Source organism: Cyrtonyx montezumae, unplaced genomic scaffold (assembly GCF_038088225.1).
Source record: "Cyrtonyx montezumae isolate F1298 unplaced genomic scaffold, pur_monq_1.0 scaffold_3, whole genome shotgun sequence".
NCBI classification, from domain to species: Eukaryota; Metazoa; Chordata; class Aves; order Galliformes; family Odontophoridae; genus Cyrtonyx; species Cyrtonyx montezumae.
Genome location: NW_027072034.1, coordinates 78,816,284 through 78,835,739, shown reverse-complemented (window position 1 = coordinate 78,835,739; position 19,456 = coordinate 78,816,284). Strand labels below are relative to the sequence as shown.

Below are 19,456 nucleotides of genomic sequence, written 5' to 3'. Positions count from 1 at the left end.
TAGTGATGAGATTTATGAGACAGAAGTCACACACATTTTTGCGATGAGAGCGACAGACGGTGGGGGTGGTGATAAACTACTGAGCTGAACTAGAAACAAAGTAAAAAATAAAGCACAAGATAAATGCATGAGGCTGCCCACAGTTACACAAAAAGTAACTGCACTCAGCAAATTATGTTTTAAATTTGTTTCTGCTCTTCAGGAAGAACGCTTCCTGGTTTGAGAAACAACACTGATTTTTGTCAGTTTTTTTGGATGGCCGTGCAGAACCTGAATTGATGACTGGGTTTTCAAAATGTTAGGGATCAGAGTTGCCATGAGGAAAGTGGCCCTGAGAATTATGCCACACTACAAAACTGCCCGCGTCTTTGGGTTGCCCTCAGTTTTTACTTTAACTTTCTACCCCACCTCCTTCGAGATCTCTGGTTTTGCAGATATGATTATGACACAAATGGCTTTGGTGGCTATCTGCAAAATGGTTCTCCTGGGGAGTACTATGATACTTTAAGTAACTTAGAGTGGGTAACAGGAGAAAGCATCCTCTCAAAACAGCCACCTATCGTGTAATAACTACAGGAAAAAGTGTGAGCATATCAAAATGCTTTCCATGACAACTGTCTGAGAAAAACTAAGTAAATACATATACAGACTATGATAAACTTGTGCTAGTTTATCATATCAAGTCCTGAGTTCAAAGACTCAAATATTTGAGTGTCTTTACTCAATTCTTCCAAATAAAGAATAGATCCTGTTCGTCTTATTATAAGTAATGTCTTAAAGACATACTACATATAGCCATATCCTTCCTAAATAAAAACACACTTATTTTTCAAATATCTCAAGCTTATTGAGCCACAGCCTACTTGATTTTATAATGCAAATGATGCCCTTAAGGGTCACAGGAGTAACTCCCAAAAGTAAGGCAATTAGGAATAAAAATCTATTGTGTACATGCACTGTACCAGCGTGTGCTTTGACAGCACAATTTCTAAAATCTGACAAGAAAAAAGTACCACAAAGGACATTCAGAAGAGCCCACTTCTGACTTCAAAAGATTTCAATATTCACTCTCAAGTAAATACATTTTTATGATGAAAATGCTAGGGAGAAAAAAAAATTAAAACCCAGTAGTGTCAAAATCCCAGCAGAATATTCTGACAAATGCAAACAATTTCTGCATATTATCAGATACAAAACAAAAAAAGAAACATCTCTAAAGAGAATCAATATCCTTAAATTAAAACAATACATAGTATTCATTCTATCTGTATGAAGTGCAAAGTAGAAAGGGACACAAGTACAAGGTCAAAAACCCACCTTTGGGCCTGACTCCTACATGCTCATCCAACTCCAAGTTAGGTTTATATAGAATTGTAAAGAACAGTTTATATAGAATTGTAAAGAACAGGCTTCAAAAATTCAAAATATTTTTACATCTTTGTTGCACATACCTGTACATATTTTCATATTCTAAGTTAAAAAAAATCTATTAGCAAGTCACACATATTAACTTTAACTTACATATTTACATTTTTCTACAACCTTCTCTCCCTGCCTGGCTCCCCCAGTGGCACTGTATCATCACTGAATCCAAAGTAAAATAATTTATTTGCATAAATACATAATGAATGAACAAAATACTCCTCATGGTATTTTTAATTTCTTGCAAGGCAGACAGAGCCAAAATGCTGCTAAGCAGAGTTCCAGTTAACTTTATACATCTTTGTCAGGTCTGGCTGATGCAATTTATTAGCTTCTGCTGCCTCTAAGCTGTTGAAAGTGCAATTGCAAGATCAGGTTTTGAATTTCTTCTCTTTTGCTTCTGATCAGCTGACGAGGAAACCACTTCTCCAGATGCACTGGATGTTCAAAGTCAACTATAGGACTCTGGTAAAAAGTAAGTGGTAAAAAGAAAGAAAAAAAAAGAATATTTACAGCACAAATTTCCCGTAACAACCATCAAAAAGAATTCCAAAGCCATCCATAGTGCTGAGACCAAGCATGCACAAATAGGTTACCATGAGACACAGTGATTGAGCTCTTAAGTTAAATTCCAGTTTCTCCACAATGATTACAGCCATACATACCCTTACCCGAGCTACTCATGGTAAACAAATAAAACAGATCATCAATTTCTCTTAAAGACACTTTAATAAAAGCTCATTCAATGCTGATTCTACATGTTCTCATACAGTTAGACATGCTCTTGATATTTGACAGGAGACACGTGTCTCCTATCACAAAATATGCACATATGATCACATTATATGGAATGATTAAGCATACTGCAGTCAAGCAAACAAGCCTCAGGCTTTTTTTTTTTTTTTTTAACTGTCGTGAGCTAGCTGTCTGACACAAGAAAACAAAGAAGCGAGAGTACTGCCAATAATTGTAGTAGGACATAGAGAGGGCAGAATTTGGAACAAAAGAGGACAGCAAATTCAAAATGGCTGAAATATTGCTTGCTCTGGTAATAAGACTACAACACTACATCACAACACTACATCAAACTGCCATTTTTTCTTCCTTCCCTCATCGCTCTTTTGCCATGCCTATTTTTCACCTTCTCCTTCCTGTGAATAAAGAATCATGTGTTAAACTCAAAAAGCAAAGTGAGAATGGCCTATGAGTCCTGGTATGTTTAGGACAAAGAACAAACCGCCTCATCCTGACCTTGTTGCTGCATTGTTAGAGAATGGACAGTTCACACTACTGGTAAAAAAAAAAAAAAAAAAATTCATCTCCTACCTACACAACAGTTCAACCTACTTAGCACAAAATCACTGAATGGATGAGGCTGGAAGGGACTTCTGGAGGTCATCTAGTCCAAACTCCATTCTTAAGCAAGACCAAATAGAGCTGATAGCCCACAACCCACATTACATCTTTGTCTCTAAACTAATGAGACATGGATCTGAGAGATGGGTCACTTGGTGAACAAGAGTTGGCTGGATAGTTGCATTCAAAGAGTTGCAGTCAAGAGCTCTATATCCAAATGCAGACAAGTGCTAAGTGGCGTTCTGCAGGAGTTGGTATTGGTCACGGTATTATTCAACACCCTTGTCAGTGACGTGGACAGTGGGATTGAGTGCATCCTCAGGAATTTTGCAGATGACACCAAGCAGAGAAATGCCACGGACATGTTGGAGGGATGGGATGCCATCCAGAGGGACTGCGACAGGCTCAAGAGGTGGGTCCATGCAAACAAAATGCCATTCAACAAGGCAAGGTGCAAGGACCTGCACATGATCACAGGCTGGGTGATAAGCAGACAGAGGGCAGCCTTTTGCTGGACTTGGGAGTACTGGTGGATGAAAAGCTTGACATGAACTGACAGTGGTTACTTGCAGCTCAGAAAACTGGACTGCAACAAAAGAAGGGTAGCTAGCAGATCAAAGGAGGTGATTCTCTCTACTCTGCTCTCATGAGATCCCACCTGAAGCAATGTGCTCAGCTCTGGGGCCCACAGCTCAAGAAAAGCACAGAGCTGTTAAAGCTGGTCAAGAGGAAGGTCAAGAAGATGGTATTTAAAAGTATGTACTGAAAACAGAAGAGAGATTCCTTTAGCTTTGTGCTTTCTCTCCTAAGGATCCTTCCTCAATCTCTATGCAGAAGCTGCTGCCTGCACAGACGGTACCATTTAAAGACCAAAGGAAAAGCTGAACAAAGTTTGAAAGGCAACAAGAGAGGAACAGCACAGAAAACATCTCTGTACCATTTCTAGGCCAGAAATGTGTAAACCACATAGGATCCAAATATATCCACACAACTGCAGACCTTGAATGTAAATGTAAATGTAATATGTAATATTACAATGTAAATGTAATATTAAACCACAAGGTCAGAAATGCCTGCCTAAGAAACCCAGAGGAGAAATCACCTGTGGCCCGGATACAAAGACCTCCTGCCATGACTAAGAACAGCTTTTATGTTCTCTTCCTCAAACACCTTAGACAATGTTAGGTGCTAAGCAACACAGGTTTTCTGTCGGGGTATTTCTCTCAGAAATAGTAGTTTATGGTTTGAGATGACTTTGGGGAAAGGAAAAGGCAGATTCTTTTAGTACCTGGAAGAAGGTTTCGACATACTGTAGCAAATACACCCCACAGTCACTACTGTTATCTTGTTTAGGCACTCTTGGATAAAAGTCAATCATTGTTGATTTACTGAATTCCCGATGTGTTTTTCGTTTAGCTTCCCATTCCACTTCAAGATACCTATAAAAGAAAGCAAATAGATTAAGTACTTGAGAAATAACTCCCAAGCTCAATGCATTTTTAGATGCTTCTCAATATTGCTCTGGAGCTGGGTCTTTTGTTGCCCAGTTCTCTAAGTTGGGGGAATAGTGACTTTCTATTAGTTGATATTAAAACTAATGAACCAGGACTCCTCTCAACTATCTGCCAAAGATCTTGGGAGTCTGGAGAGGTCCCTTGTGATTGGAAAGAAGCCAACGTTTTCCCAGTTTACAAGGAGGGCAAAAGAGAAGACTATGGAAATTACGAACCTATTAGTTTAACTGAAAAAAAAATACTGAGATTATCCTGGGTGTCACTGAAAGGCATTAAAAAATAACACTCCCATCAAAACAGATTCGGGAAAAAAAAATTCTGTCTCACTTATTTGATATTGTTCTATGACACAATCACACACTCACAGGACAAAGAAAAGATGGTGGATGGATTTTTTCAGGGTTTTATTAAGGCTATACCTTTCTGTTGACTTCAAGTTAGAGTTGCAAAGATTTAAAAATTTCTGGAAAATAAATGTCTGACTTCAGGGAATAAAAAAACTATACACACTAAGTCAGACCTCAGTTTGATTTCCACGAGTCCTTGTAATTTGGGGAATAATAATATTTATAAAACAAAACAAATTTTGAGTAAAATGGTACTCGTGAATAGTAACTGAACATTAAACAATTCAGAGTGTTCAGTGAGGCATATGACATAAGTGCTAAAAAAGGACTGATGCCTGTAACTTACTTGGTTATGAACACTATTCAAAGCATAATGAAAATCAGTTTAGGGAAAGAAGAAGCCATGGAACCTCTGTATCAGTTTTCTTCAATTTGCTGTTACCAAGAGCATAAATTTAAAGTTACAATGTCTGCTTCCCCAGCTTCACACCTCAGTAAATCATCTCTTTTTATTTCTGACTTTTTGTGACAGCTCTGTGACTGAACATCAGGAAATCTCACTCTGGAATTTTATCTCTGGGAGCAGATAAAGCATGAATCTCTACATCAACATATTAAATAGAGATTTTAAAAAATGAAATTATTTCATTCTTCCCAAGACAAGTATGGTAGGGAAGTTCTAGGGAAAAAATACTGTCACAAAATATACTGATACTCATATACCCCCAGTGCAGTTTTATAAAGGATTTACTTCTATAAGGATCTTTTCTGTGGAGTACCTGGTTTACAGATTTTTGCTTCTTTCCGTGAAGTGAATACAACAGAGTACAAAAAGATCAATTCTGTTTAGCTTCAAATAATGAATATTAGCAACTTAAAAAAATATGATAGCTATTGTAGTCATTAGGAGTATGTAAAAGTACTGTAAATTTGAAGACACTCCTCTAATACTTACTTTTCACATAAAAGACTGAATATATTTTTACTCTCAATTTTCAAAATAGAAAATAGCACCCTGATGTTACTTTCCTGACACATGACACTTTTAGGCAGTTTCAGTGCAGTTTATTTTTTTTGCACATATTTAGCAGTGGATTTAACACAGGACTTCTGAAAGCTCCACCAAAAAATGAAGGCTTTGGAAAATGTACCATTTAAACTTTGAAGTACTCATTTAAAATGAATAATACTACTACTACTTATACATTTTAAGTATTATTCATTTTGAACTTCAAAAAGACCGTCCAATTCACAATTTTTTACATTATATCTAGGCTGCAGAACAAATAAATACATGCTTCTCACACGAACCTCTGTATTGGTGTTATAATAATGGTTGCAGTTGCTTATGAGTTATCCATTAGCAACAGAAAGGTACATTTTTATAGGGAAAAGTATTTTAAACATAGATAAATGACCAGAAGCATCTGGAATAAATAGAATATAAATAATAAATGAAAATAAATCTGGAATAAATGGAAACTGTTGTCACTTACTCTCTCAAAACCTGAACTGTCTTCTGCACAGAACCAGCGTTCAAAGAATCTAAGATCAGTATACAAGGCCTGTAAATAGCAACAAAGTCAGTTTAGTCTTTCATTAACAATGCTACCAAAGCAAATATTTTCTCTGAATACAGCTTAACAAGAGCATCAATAACTAAAAAAAATGTGCAAGAAAACAGACAAGTCCCTGTACCTGTAGGTGTACAACGAACAGCTGCATCAATTATCATGGAATTTTTTAATAAGATCTTTAATGATACAAAATTAACGTGAAAACAGAAACATACCTTTTACAAACTTGCCTCTTAGAAATATTTAGAGAGATCTGGGAGACAAGAAAATAAAATTAACCTTGCAAAAACTGCAAGTATAAAAACAAACGTCTGTACAGAATTGACACCAGAGCCTTCCATTTTAGAAACAAAAACCTACATGAAATATCTTAGAATGTGAAACAATAGCATAGGCAAGGTAAAAAGGCAAAGGAGGACTTCAGACTAATTAAAGTGCCTTGTATAGGCTGCAGATCACATAAATAATGACAGCTGCTGCAAAAAGATGACAAAGTCGTTTGAGTCTCAGATACTTCAGAAATAAACTAATACGTTTCCTCTGTCAGTACAGAAAAGCACTTACTTTAGCAATACCTGAATCCAGGACTGAGGCAGAAGCAGCAGATTCATTGCCACCTAGTACAAAAGAACAAATGTAGTTAAGTTCTCAGAAAAGACTCATTAAAGTGAAATATTTTCATTTTCAAATTACTGATTATGAGCATTCAAAAATACATAAATTTTGTTTCCCTTCTAAATATTGAAATAGCAGATTTAGAGGGCCTCCCATCCTGATAATATTCATAATGAAATCCAGGAACTTCCACTCATGATGGGAAATAAGTCACTGCCTTACATCTCTTCCACTTTTTTTTTTTTCCAGAGTTGCAGGAAAAGAAGAATTCAGTGAAGTCCTTACTATGCACAGTAATACAAAAACATACTACAACTTAAGATAAGAGACAGCTTTTGAGACATTATTTTTCTCCTTCAAGGAGAGAAATTAAATTCCTTCATAATTGTATATGAATTGACATAACTTCAGATTATCTACCTTTGGAGAATAAAATTCTGTTTGCATCCGTTTCCTCTTCAGAACAGGCCAACACTGAACCACTTACAGTGTACTCACTCTTGTTCTCTGACTGAAGTGGAGATGGATTAAATGAATTCTGATGGGGACACTCCTCATATACAGTTTCTTCTAACCAAGGAAAACAGATAACTGCAACGTACCAATGAGACCTGCCCAACAGTGGGGAGAAGGGGAGGAAACATGTCAAAGTTCTTTAACATTTGGTTCTGAAAAGGACGTGAGAAGAGAGCTTGTGGATAACTGATCTATTACACATCTGCTGCTGCAATGTTCTTTCATGGCATCACATATAAATCTTCTGATTCACTTTTTTCTTTACATTATGGCATAACTGCAAAAATAAGTATAAATTCCTTCCACAGCAATTTATAGCTCTCTTTTACCACCCATCCCACTGTAAATAAAATAAAGTAATAAAATAATTGGTGACAGTGATCTCAGCTTTGAATATAGTTGAGAGTTAAACACGACTCTGCCTTTATGTCTTCTTGTAAAGTATTTAACAGTAACTCTCAATTTCTATTCAGCTTCCCTGGAGTTTCCACATGCAGTTCAGTTATTCTCACAGGCCCCGTGCTACTTCTGCTCCTTTTACCATTAACCCCGTGAGTTGCTGGGATTCTTTATAGAAGCATTACTTGCAAGGGAATCACCATAACGATATGAAATTTATTTTGAAATGCATAAAAGCAATTTTCAGTAAAACCTAGAATAAAGATGTAAAGCTTACTTATGCCAACAATAATAAGAAAATTAACTTCTAAAGAGACTTCAAAATTCCTCATTCCATACCTCATCACTATTGCAAAATCTTATCTGTTCATTTCCAGTTACCAAAGTCAGCAGCCATGTGGCCCACAGACATAAATCTTTACAATCCCCGCAACATTCAAATACTAAGATCTTTAAATAACAAAAAGGGTATCTAAAACACATAGACTTACTCCTCATTCACAGGCACAAAGATATAATCCTTATTGAAGATGTTTATGTGACGAGTCCACGTTCTTACTCTTTTGTGTCTTCTTTGTGCCATTCTGAAAACCAAATGACAATTACTATTTAGATTTGTTTGTTTTGGTAATGTAATGTAAGAGTAATGTATGCAGATTAGTATTGCTGCATATTCCTACTGCATCAACAGGTTTTTCATTTGCTCTTAATGTATTTTCTTTTTTTTGACAGAAAAAAAATAAACCAGGAGAATATTAAGCTCAAGTAACTAACAAGCTATTTCTGAAGCAACTTAAGCTCTCCTGGTAACTTATCCATTGATTGGAAAGATTTGTTGTAATTATTTAGCCAGTAATTATTTACCACACCAAACACAAAAATTGCATTTAACTATCTGTTAGTGTAAAAACAGATCTACAGAAATTTTCAGCATCCATGAATTCAACTTCACACTGTCCCTTCTGAGGGCTTATCTAAATAGTCTTGGTTTTAGAAGAATAAATCTAAATGCCTTTCTCAGCAAACCTGTAGCAAAGCCAGAACCACAGCACAGATTTCCTCCAGTCCTGAGCTTTAATAGTCTGATCACATTTCATTTCTATGCCCACAGACATAAAGCATAATAAAAGGATTCTAGGAGAATAAGAAAAAAAATTAGAAGATATTTCAGTTCATGTTTTCAGTTTCTTATTAAGTTAAAATGGAGACCAACAGTTTATAAAGCTTTGCTTTGCACGAATATGAACGGAAAGCAAAATCAGGAGAAAATCCTATCATTCTGAATTCATTCTGAACTGTGATTAAGAATCATAACTTCAGTTTCAGAGGAAAGGGAAAAAAGGAAGAAGGAATGGAAAAGCAAGCTGCTGAGAAGCTCTACAGAGGACATTGCTAAGTGAAGGCTCGCTGCTAACATTCTCTGCTACATGACTTGAGAAATGCTGGAAATATAAAAGGGGAAGACGTGTCTGCAACTTGGAATAGCACCTATACAAGCATCTAAGCTTTCTTAACATGGACAATTTTGTCTCCACCCCAAAACATTTAGGATCAGAAAGGAAACATTAAAAAATAATAATAAAAAAAGCTCCACTCTCAGTGTTGAGAAAGAATGGAAAATGTGCTAGGGACCCTTTACACATTCTTAGTTGGAAGCACAGTGATAAAGCATTCCTGAGCTCCTAATGAAATGTTTCATGAGATTGTCTAATTCCAGCATGTTAAGAGTAAAATAAACGTATGTGTAAACTTGGTACGCAAGAAAATTCTCTTAGTGAAACTTTGGACCATAATTTATTACCAATAATACCAATAATTACCAATGTGGTAAATGTAAAAATATTCCCAAACATTCAAATAATTACAATATGCATACCTTCCTAAAATCTGACTTGATAATAAAATCAAAATCCATAAGTCACTGCCTAAAGTGAAGAAACAGAAACTCATAAAAATGGGGAAAATTGTTGACACTTATTCTGTATGAGTCACATACAGATTTTAATTAATACAATTCAACTGTGAGTTACAACATTTAACCACTATACTGATTCATACTTTATGTGCTAATTGATGAAACTGAACATGAACACTGATTCATATTTTATGTGCTAATTTGAAGACAAATTTCTCAACAGCAGCAACAAATAGCTTGCTTAAGGTCATTATGCCATCTAATAAGAACTTACGAAATTTTGGGATCTTTCTCAGAGAATTTTTCTGTCCTCGTCAGGCATTTATAGAAGAAGCTGCTAAATATATGCGTACGCTCAGCGAGATGTTTTGGTGCCTTCTCCAACAACAGGTATCTACCAAAGAAAAAAGAAGGAAATTAGCACACTTGCTTTCTAGAAAGTATCTTCACTGACCAAGAGAATAACAATTCTTTTAATGTCTTAGCATATTCGGATTATGCTTAGTATCAGTTGCCTTCACAGCTGTTTTTTTTTTAATCTACTTTATTTTATACATGAGTACGTGGATGGACGTTATCACAGACTGAAAAGGACAAACAACTACTAAAAGTAAAGATACTTTTATCTCAGGTTCGCACTCGAGTATTAATGGTGATACACTTATTTTTAGAGTTATGTTTCAAGGCCTTGCAATAAAGAACTTCTTCCCAGTGCAGTGACGGAGCAGTGGCACAGCTGCACAGAGAGGTGGTGGAGTCTCCTTCTCTGGAGACGTTCCAGACCCACCTGGACGCCTACCTGTGCAACCTGGGCTAGGGAGCTGCTTTGGCAGGGGGTTGGGCTCCACGATCTCTAGAGGTCCCTTCCAACCCCTACAATTCTGTGATTCTGTGAATAAAACTGGACTTGAAAATCTGGCCAAATAAATGTAGGACATTGCATAGTCTTATATCTTCATTTACAAAAAGCATGGAACAGGTCAGTAGTACAGATTGTCAACTTGACTTCTACAAGTTAGATACAAGAAAGTTGAGATTAACTTTCTACACATATTCATTTTGTGTTATTTTACTGTTGATCATTTCAGTGCCTTGAGTCTTTATTCTGTCACTTCAGAATGCCAAAGTTCTCAATACTTAAGTAATACTACATAAGGCGCCTCCAGTTTCACTTGATGAAATACGTAACAGTTATATATCATACAGCTTTTAATACAAAGAAAATCAAGAGTATGTGAAGAAGTCTAATAAATTTAAAAAGCAGGGGGTTAAATTCCTTTATTCAAACTTCATTTTTTTTCTGGTAAAAAAAGGAGCTACAGTTATTACAAGGGCCACTCTGAATGATTATTTTTCTATAGTTTAGCACAGCATAGCAGGTAAGTTCAAGTTCTTCAAAAGTGCTTGTTACATTCCTTTCTGTAAGAATCGTGTATCAAGAATCCCTGAACACTTGTACAGAATAACTGAGGATACTCAACTTCATGTAAACCTAATAAATAAACTTCCCAGTATCTCTCTTTCTTCAGCTGCATGATGAAAACTGCTCAGCACTTTCTGTTCTGCGAGGTGCCCATGCAGCCTCTTTTTCCCTACAGCTTTTTGGTCTATAACTTCTAGGGTCTATCACAGGCATTTTAAGGGACAAAAAGAACTAAACTGAAACAGAATGAACTGCAAAGTGTACCCAAAAGCTTTACAAAAAGACACACAACCTCATCATACTGTTATTTTTAACATTACTATACTGCATTTAGCAACCAATTTTTACAGTTACATGAAAGTTCAAATTAAGACACAGAAAGAAGAAGACAACTAAGTATCTGATGACTTACTTAAGGTAGAAATCAATGATGACATCATTAAGAAACTCTCCATATTCTAAGCATTTTAGATCTTCTCTTGTGACTCCAAGTCCTCCTTTTGCAGGTGGGGGCGGATAAACAATCAGACTACAAGACAAATCACATTATAACAGTAAACAACCATGCTTTATATGACACTTCTTTGTTTGTCCAGTCTACAGGGAAAATACATTCTAGAAAACCTGGTGAAGCACAAGTTCTCAAGATCTATAACTACCTCAAAAGTTCTTTACTCCCAGGAGAAAGACTGCTTACAAGAGTTTTTTTTTTTTTTTTTTTTTTTTTTTTTTTTTTTTTTTTTTTATGTCCCCCACTGCAGACCAGAATCTTGAGAAAACTGAAAAGGAAATTTTTCACTTTTCCTTTTCCTTTTTTTTTCTTTTCATAAAAGTACTTAATAAATGGCTATACAAAATGGGAAAAATACTAGGGCACATAGTCTCAAAAAGTTCTTAAGAACATATATTCAAATGCATCTGAACAGTGAAAGAAAACATAACTTAGAAAATAAGACAACTTAAGGTAGTAATCATTTTTCTGTAATACAAATTCAGTGGACACTCATGGAGACCATGAGAACCTCATCCTCCCACTGATGCATCCATTATCTGACACTGCAGTCACAGTTCAGGTATTCCATGATTTATCAGATTCTATTTCATCCTGTAAGACTCTAAATCCTGTCTGCTAACTATTCTGAGTAACTACATTTATACTTAGTGATATTTTACACAACATCAAAATCAATTAGAAATGAAAATAACGTACTTCTTAACTGCCCCGGATTCTCCTACTTCTCTCCATTCTTCACTTGGTGCAGAGGATAGAGAGATAGAATAGCAGCCACTATTCTGCTTATTTGCAAGGGTGTAACTGGGCCTGGCCACTTTTGTTTTTGATTTCTACCAGAAAAAGAAAAAAAAACACATAAGTATCACACATCATTCAGCATTTCAAGCTGCAGAGCACCCAAGGAATGTTAAGAGGTGTCTGGAATGGGCAAGATCCACAGCTCCACCTCTACCACAACCATTAACTTCTATCTGACACAAGGGCAGAGAATCTCTATGGCATGGGCATTCACAGCCATAAGTCAATCAAAAGCTGCATTATTTATCACGTATTGATGAGGTCTCTATATGCTATCCCTTCACACACACTATCTAGAATACCACTAAATGTCCCCTTTGTAAGAAATAAATAGCTAACATAATTGGTTTTTTTGAACTAGAGATACAGAGAGAGTGTTTTCTGCACCCGCCTGATCCAACACTTAGTGGAATACATGAATGCCCAGATCAATCAAGCAACAGTTACTTACTAACCTGAAATGCAGGCTCATGAGCAAACAAGACACTCCTTTTTATTGCACATTGCTTTAGAAGATCCTCACTGGAACTCATAAAAGAGCACTCTTCAGGAGACAGGTCCTTAAACAAGAGTAAAGCTTGCTTCAAAGATAACAGTTCAGGGAGATCGGATGCTCTGTTCTTCTTGCTTATCTTTGTAATTATTTCAGACAGTCTGACGACTTCTTGTTCTGTGAGTGGTTGAGATAGTTCAAGAAAAATAAATTCACTAGATTTGGCTGGAAAAAGGAAAGAATGAATAACATTAATGATTTGGCTGCGTGATGAAGGTTCATCTGCACACCCACAAAGGAGCATAGAGAAACAACAGCAGCAGAAGGCCCAAGTAATATCCTTCCTGGGTTAATCATAGAGGCCCACCAGCCCATCAGAGGCCCAGCTCCAGAAGCCCAGAGAAGCACAAGGGCACAATAGCATGCAAAAACCCCCATTGAGGACTTGGAAAAAGTGACATCCCATCTGGGCTCTTCCCGGGGCTGACCAGGGGAGCGTCAAGTCCAGGTGAGAACCCCATCCAAATGAGTTTATGCCAGAGCATTTTTTGGATAGAAGGCGTTTACTGCTGAGGTGCATTGTACTCATGTTGGGACACAGGGCACTCACATGGTTTGCTGCTAAAACGTTTTCCTAATTGGGTTTCAATCTTTTCTAAATAATCCACTGACAACCAAATGAAAATTATTGTTGTTGAAGAACAGGCACCATCATTTCTCCACAAGCCAAACCTTCTCACATCCAGGGTATCCACAGTCAGCTTAATATTCTTATTAAGTGCCACTGTAAAAAATAGGATTTAAAGTAACTAACTATTCATGTCTGTAAAAGAGAAAGCTACACATGTCACAGTGTGAATACTTAAAGAGTTACTACATACTAGGATATATACACTATCAGGATTTATTAAAACTGTAATTGCCTATTTTATTCCTGACACTACATAAAATGTGTTGAGAGTTCAGCACTTAAATCACTTGAATTACGTAAAACAAGGCTGTCAAACTATAACATCAAAAATTTCCTATTTTCTTTCAGTCATTCCAACTCAGAATTGCTCACAAAACTTTTTCTATGAGGTACAGTAAACCATACATCATCTTGGGAAAACAGAATGAATGCAGATCTATAGTTATATTCCTCTTGGCTTCAGACAGTTCATACATTTTTAATAAACCTAAAGGTCTAAAATCCCTGATGTGAAAGAATTAGTTTGAAATATGTGAAATAGTTATATTAAATACAGTTCAACACTTAATATATGCAGGAATGCACAAACAAAGCCACTAAAACTACAAGTTTACCTTAAAAGCATAATAAGTAGCTGTTATCAACGCATACACTACAGATACTCTACTTCCATTTATTGAAAAATGTTTATTTCAGAGATGATTCAGTGTCTTTGTGAAAGACTATAAATTATTATAATCAAAATACTATGCTGAGTATCATGTAGTACACTAAGGACTAAATTTAAGTTAAGAAAAGGCTAAATAAAAGGTTGTCTTACCTTGAAATGGTATTGTAATACCATTGGTCATAAACTGAAATAAGATTAAAAAACAATATAAATAAATTCACTCTTTATAAATGGAATGTTTTATCACCTCCACATCCTCCTTTGTTTATAGACAAATAAACTGAAAATAATATGCCTAATTTGAGATTTGTCTCTTCCACATAGAACAACATTCCAAAATACATAATACAGAATCTAAATGACATCACATTGACTTTCAGATGCGCTCAGCACTGCGAATAAGGACAAATTCAAACAGTTACATTCAGATTCTTAAAAAAAAAAAAAGGATTAACACTTAAAACAAAAAGAATTTAATAAGAAAGCATCCCTTGATAAAGACTGTCAGCATAACATAAATATGTAAACATAGACAAACTTACGCTAACAGGACCTGTTGATGACCATTTAAATTCCCCAATGTATAGGCTATCAAATTCAAAATCTAATCCTGGCTTCAGTTGTTCACTATGTATGCTTCTAGAAGGCAAGTTGGTAGGACACTTATCTTCATCTGACTTTGTTAAAAGCTGAGGAAAAAAAACAGGGGGGTATATGAGCTTCTTTAAACGAGTTATTTCCATTCTGTAGTATCACACACGCTCTCTTTATGTTTTTAAGAACTTATTCACAAAATTGCGTAATAAAAACTGTACATGTTACCGTAGTCATTGCCAACTATCTCCTCAGGGCTGAATAGTATCTTACTCTGACCTCCCAATGCCAAGACATAACCTGGGCTCTTTGCCATCTATACCCAAGCTAAAACACAAACAATGGCGCAATAGAAAATACTCCCCCTTTTGATATTAAAGATAAAGATCCAATTCAATGCTTATGGCAGAAATGATGCATTTGTGCAGCAAAGAAATGATGACCCTCCTGGCCTGCCTTTGGGATTACAGAGATATGCCAAATCCAGGTCAGACAAAGCAAAACAAGGTTCATCAAGTCCAAAACACGGTAACAACTGTTACTGTTGGGTTTACATTCAAATTCCACTGCTAGCCACACAGGAAAGGGAACTTCACCTCACCTCTTTCTGCTGTCCAGAGAGATGTTTTAACTTCCCAATGCATCAAAAGTTAGAACAGAGAAACAGAAAATGAAAGAAACAACTGTGAAATAAATTATTACAGCTACTGTTTGGATGAAACTAGCCATATTTGCTATAATCATTTCATATTTGTCCTAACATGCAAGAAAAAAATAAACGCTGAATAAATGAAAGATCATAACAATACACAGCTCAAAAACTGCACTACCTGCTCTGCGTCACTGTCCATATCGTCTTGCAATAGTGTTTCAGAGAAATGAACATCAGACTGTTGGTCTATTTCCTGGTCATCAGTAACATTATCTTGCAGTTGTTCCATGTGTTTTGGTTCAGAAAGTCCTTCTTCATCCTTTGGTTCAGAAGATCCATCTTCATCATCACTGGAGAGGACAACTAAAGAGTAAACAAATTATACATATATACTACAGGATCCCGATTTGAGAATATTTCATTGCAGATTTCAGATAAGCAAAAAGCTCTTTCTCTTACAGTATATAATACTGAAGTGTGTTACCCCAGCCAGCCAATGGCTGTATGTATGAAAGCGTATGTAAAAAGTAGTTTCTTATCTTTGCTATCACTCTGTACCCCTTCTTCAAAATTGCCTGACTCCCAAAAGAGAGAAGCCACAAAATACCTGCTTAAACCAAAATTAATATTTTACTCAATTTAAAGATTATTAAAACTTTCTAATTATCTATAGGTTCAAAGCCAAAAAAGTTGAAAATACTGCTCTCTGCTCTGTTTATCAAGTGCAAGATGCTCTGCACTCTGGTAGACTGAACTGGGCACTGTTCCCAGATCTGCTTAATGAATTCAAACAACACAATATATAGAACCAAAGATGAGGACGCATATTTCAACTAGTCAGCCATGAATGAGTCCCTAAGTGTGACAATGATAAGTGTCAGCATCATAGATACAGTACATACTTGGATCAACAGAAACAAGTGGCTGATTACTCCTGCAGATTTTGTTCCTCCACTTTTTCGGGTTCTGTGATGTGTCCATCTTTAACTTCCTGATGGTACTAACTCGTGGAGAAACACTAGTGGCAAGAAGCTGTTTTTCCGACAAACTTCTGGGAGCAGACTCTGAGCCAGGCTCCACTGAACAGCTGTGAACAGGTCCTAATTGGCTGTTGGTAGGAGTGCCTTTACAGTCCCCCTCCAATGCCTGAGCAACGCAATCCTGTACCAGGTTACATCTGTGATCTTGTTCATCCTCGCAAGGAGTTCTGCAGTCAGAAGAGTGAGCTGAACTTAATCTTTGTTCTTTCTAGAAAACGGAATCAAAAGATATATATTTATTCCTTAATCTTCCTAAGATGGTTCAGATTAGTAATAATTGAGACTTGGCCATATTTTAGTTAAAATTCATAATCATAGCTTAAGGAGACTGCCCTTAGAGGTGAAGACAGTATAATTTCTCCCTGTATTTCTTACTACATAGACAGGAGAGACAACCTGTTTGAAGCCTACTCTGGCACCTCTTCAAAATGAATAAGAAACTATTTCTGATTTTTAGTAGCTGTCCCACTATTTGACAATGAAAGACCAAGCAACAGCAACATTTGTTCCTTTGCAAATGTGTGGTTTAGTCAACTACCTACTTCAATAACTCCAGGTATACTTTGCAAGCCTTCTACTGAAGTTTCCTAATCAGTTCTATGCCATCCATGCAAGAAACTTAAGTACCTAAGTCTCTTATTTCCAGTTTTGTTTTCCTCCATACTCCGGTCTGAAGGAAATGCCATCTTTGATCCTCCGTGACCTTTCTGCTACAACAAGCATATTCTGATATTGTGAACAGAAGAACCTATACTCACTCTTCTTGATGCATCACTGAGCTCCTTTCCCTCAACAATTGAGCAACATTGCTAGATACCCTACTTATTAGTACAACTCTTCTATTTTGGATGTTGCTACTGCAGCTACAGAAGTGCTCATGGAACACACATACATAAACAAACACAAACTAAATGCAACTTACAGACTGTAGAAGTGATTTTTCTGCAATGTGTTCTTTACAATCCTTGGAAATACAGTCACTAAACCTTCTTTTCCTTTTCTCAGGATCTAAGGAGCTTGATCCCTTCCAACTGAGAGAGGTAGTGTTCATGTTTTTTCTCTTCTTATCTAGTTCATCAGAATTCTTGTTTTCTGTGTCAGATAATAAGTAACATAAGTGGTTATCCTCAAAAGCAAAGACTGTTACCACAAAAATTGATGAGGATGTAACCAAATTTAGAATTCCCAAATAAGGATTAGCACTCTATATTCCACAGATTTTGTTTCTGCTGGATGCAATCCTGCAATTCTTACTCAAATCAGCAAATATTACTAAACAGTATACAAAAAACTACATATTCCCCTAGAGAAATCATTATTTTCAGCAGAGAAATCATTATTTTCAACAAGAACAACAAATATTTAACAAATTTCAGCGGGCATCAAAGTTTGAGAATTATTAATATATTCTTCAAAAATCTTGGCTTTGAGGAAATATATATACTCCATGGAACACCAGTTAGTTTATTTCTGTGCTCTCTTCATAATACTAAATAAAGACCCCCAAAAACTCTCAAAAATTCATATTTAAATGCTTCATTATTGTTCACTACAAACCTTTCTTCTCCAGCTTTCGTCTTCTAAAAGTCAAGACAACACTACCTCTTTCTGGTTCCTTAGAAAGACTGCCATCTGACTTTGTCAAGCAACGCTCTGAGCTGTGAAAAACATTAATGAAAATTTAATTTAAAAAGAATATTGAATAAAAATCTCAGCAGAAACAGGTTAGTTAGACAAATTTTTACCTCTCTGATATGCACATGGAGCTGGGCAAATGAAATGCAAACTAGTCCAGTTCCCATTATGAAAATACTGGGATACTCTGACATTACTAATGAAATGGATGCAAAGAATGAAGATTTGACATGCTTGATATCAGACACTGAAATATTTTGCAGTAAAGCATGATTGCCATGGGAACATAAAACAAATTTCAAAAAGATAAGTCAGCTGATTGTATCCTTGCCTTTGTCATGAATGCAGTAGGAATGAGGCAAAGCAGTATATTTTTTATTTAGATTTAGAACTGAAAATAGAGTCCACTGGATAAGTTCCTGCAACAAGAAGAGACTTGAGATAGAAATTCCTGCTCAAAAGAGCCGGAAACAGTAATGTTGAAAGGCAGTAAGGGGAGGTGAAAGTATATAAATGAGAAAGAAATGAAAGAGACAGGGTTTTACAGTCTGGAAAACTAGAATACCTACAGAGGTACCATCTAAGAAAGTAATCAGCTGGTGTTTTGGTTGTTGATTGAATTTGCTTTTAATAAATAGGAGAATTTATTTAGGATGCGCTGATAGTCCAAACAGTATGACATCCATACAGTTGAGTCTGCACCTTGTAAATACACCTTTAAGTTCTCTGGAGGACAGCCACAGGTGTAAAAAGTCTACATAGCCACATTTTGGCTTCTAGTGTGTGCATTATGATAGCATATTTAATTATAATATTTTCTTAGAAGAACTTAATTGTATTCAGTATACAAGACTTCTGAAAATTTAATAGAAAATTAAATTTTGTGACCTCTCCTTTATTCGCTGTGCAAGTTGGAAGGTAAGAAAATAATTTAAGATTTCACAGATAAAGCAATTTAATCCTGCTCTGGAAGACTTATTCCACTTCTCCTTTTGTCACTTCCCTTAGTGCAAAATGATTTTGTGTTAATAATTTTATAATGTGTTGAATATGTCATTTTGCAGCTCAATTTGCAAAGAGCTAACTGATGAACATAATGACTGAAATCAAAAACAGCTGAGTTCAGACAAGAACATAATGAAATTCAGGAAAAAATACTCTTGACATCTTTAACTAGACAGTCAAAATCTTTGGACACTTTCTGGACAGGTGTCTCATCTTCAGTGCCATATATGTAAACCTCAGTATCAGTGCTCTTTTGGAATGCTGTGAAGACACACAAAGA

General features: G+C 36.0%; 1 protein-coding gene across 4 annotated transcripts in view; it reads right to left on the bottom strand.

Moving 5' to 3' along the window:
• Positions 1-1,389: 1,389 nt before the first annotated feature.
• Positions 1,390-19,456, bottom strand: part of SENP7 (SUMO specific peptidase 7) — a 36,564-nt gene continuing 18,497 nt past the window's right edge. For 3 of the 4 annotated variants that reach the window (XM_065742027.1, XM_065742029.1, XM_065742031.1), the window contains 18 exons: positions 18,094-18,194; positions 17,459-17,628; positions 16,399-16,744; positions 15,675-15,859; positions 14,793-14,939; positions 14,401-14,434; positions 13,500-13,673; positions 12,852-13,114; positions 12,295-12,428; positions 11,497-11,613; positions 9,936-10,055; positions 8,238-8,330; positions 7,252-7,442; positions 6,781-6,833; positions 6,432-6,469; positions 6,136-6,204; positions 4,067-4,217; positions 1,390-1,887 (listed from right to left, as the gene is read on the bottom strand). In XM_065742027.1, the coding sequence (XP_065598099.1) occupies positions 1,750-1,887; positions 4,067-4,217; positions 6,136-6,204; positions 6,432-6,469; positions 6,781-6,833; positions 7,252-7,442; positions 8,238-8,330; positions 9,936-10,055; positions 11,497-11,613; positions 12,295-12,428; positions 12,852-13,114; positions 13,500-13,673; positions 14,401-14,434; positions 14,793-14,939; positions 15,675-15,859; positions 16,399-16,744; positions 17,459-17,628; positions 18,094-18,194 (2,524 nt within the window). In that variant the 3' untranslated portion in view covers positions 1,390-1,749. The remainder of the gene's footprint in view (positions 1,888-4,066; positions 4,218-6,135; positions 6,205-6,431; positions 6,470-6,780; positions 6,834-7,251; positions 7,443-8,237; positions 8,331-9,935; positions 10,056-11,496; positions 11,614-12,294; positions 12,429-12,851; positions 13,115-13,499; positions 13,674-14,400; positions 14,435-14,792; positions 14,940-15,674; positions 15,860-16,398; positions 16,745-17,458; positions 17,629-18,093; positions 18,195-19,456) is intronic. The other variant, XM_065742028.1, reaches the window with a different exon arrangement.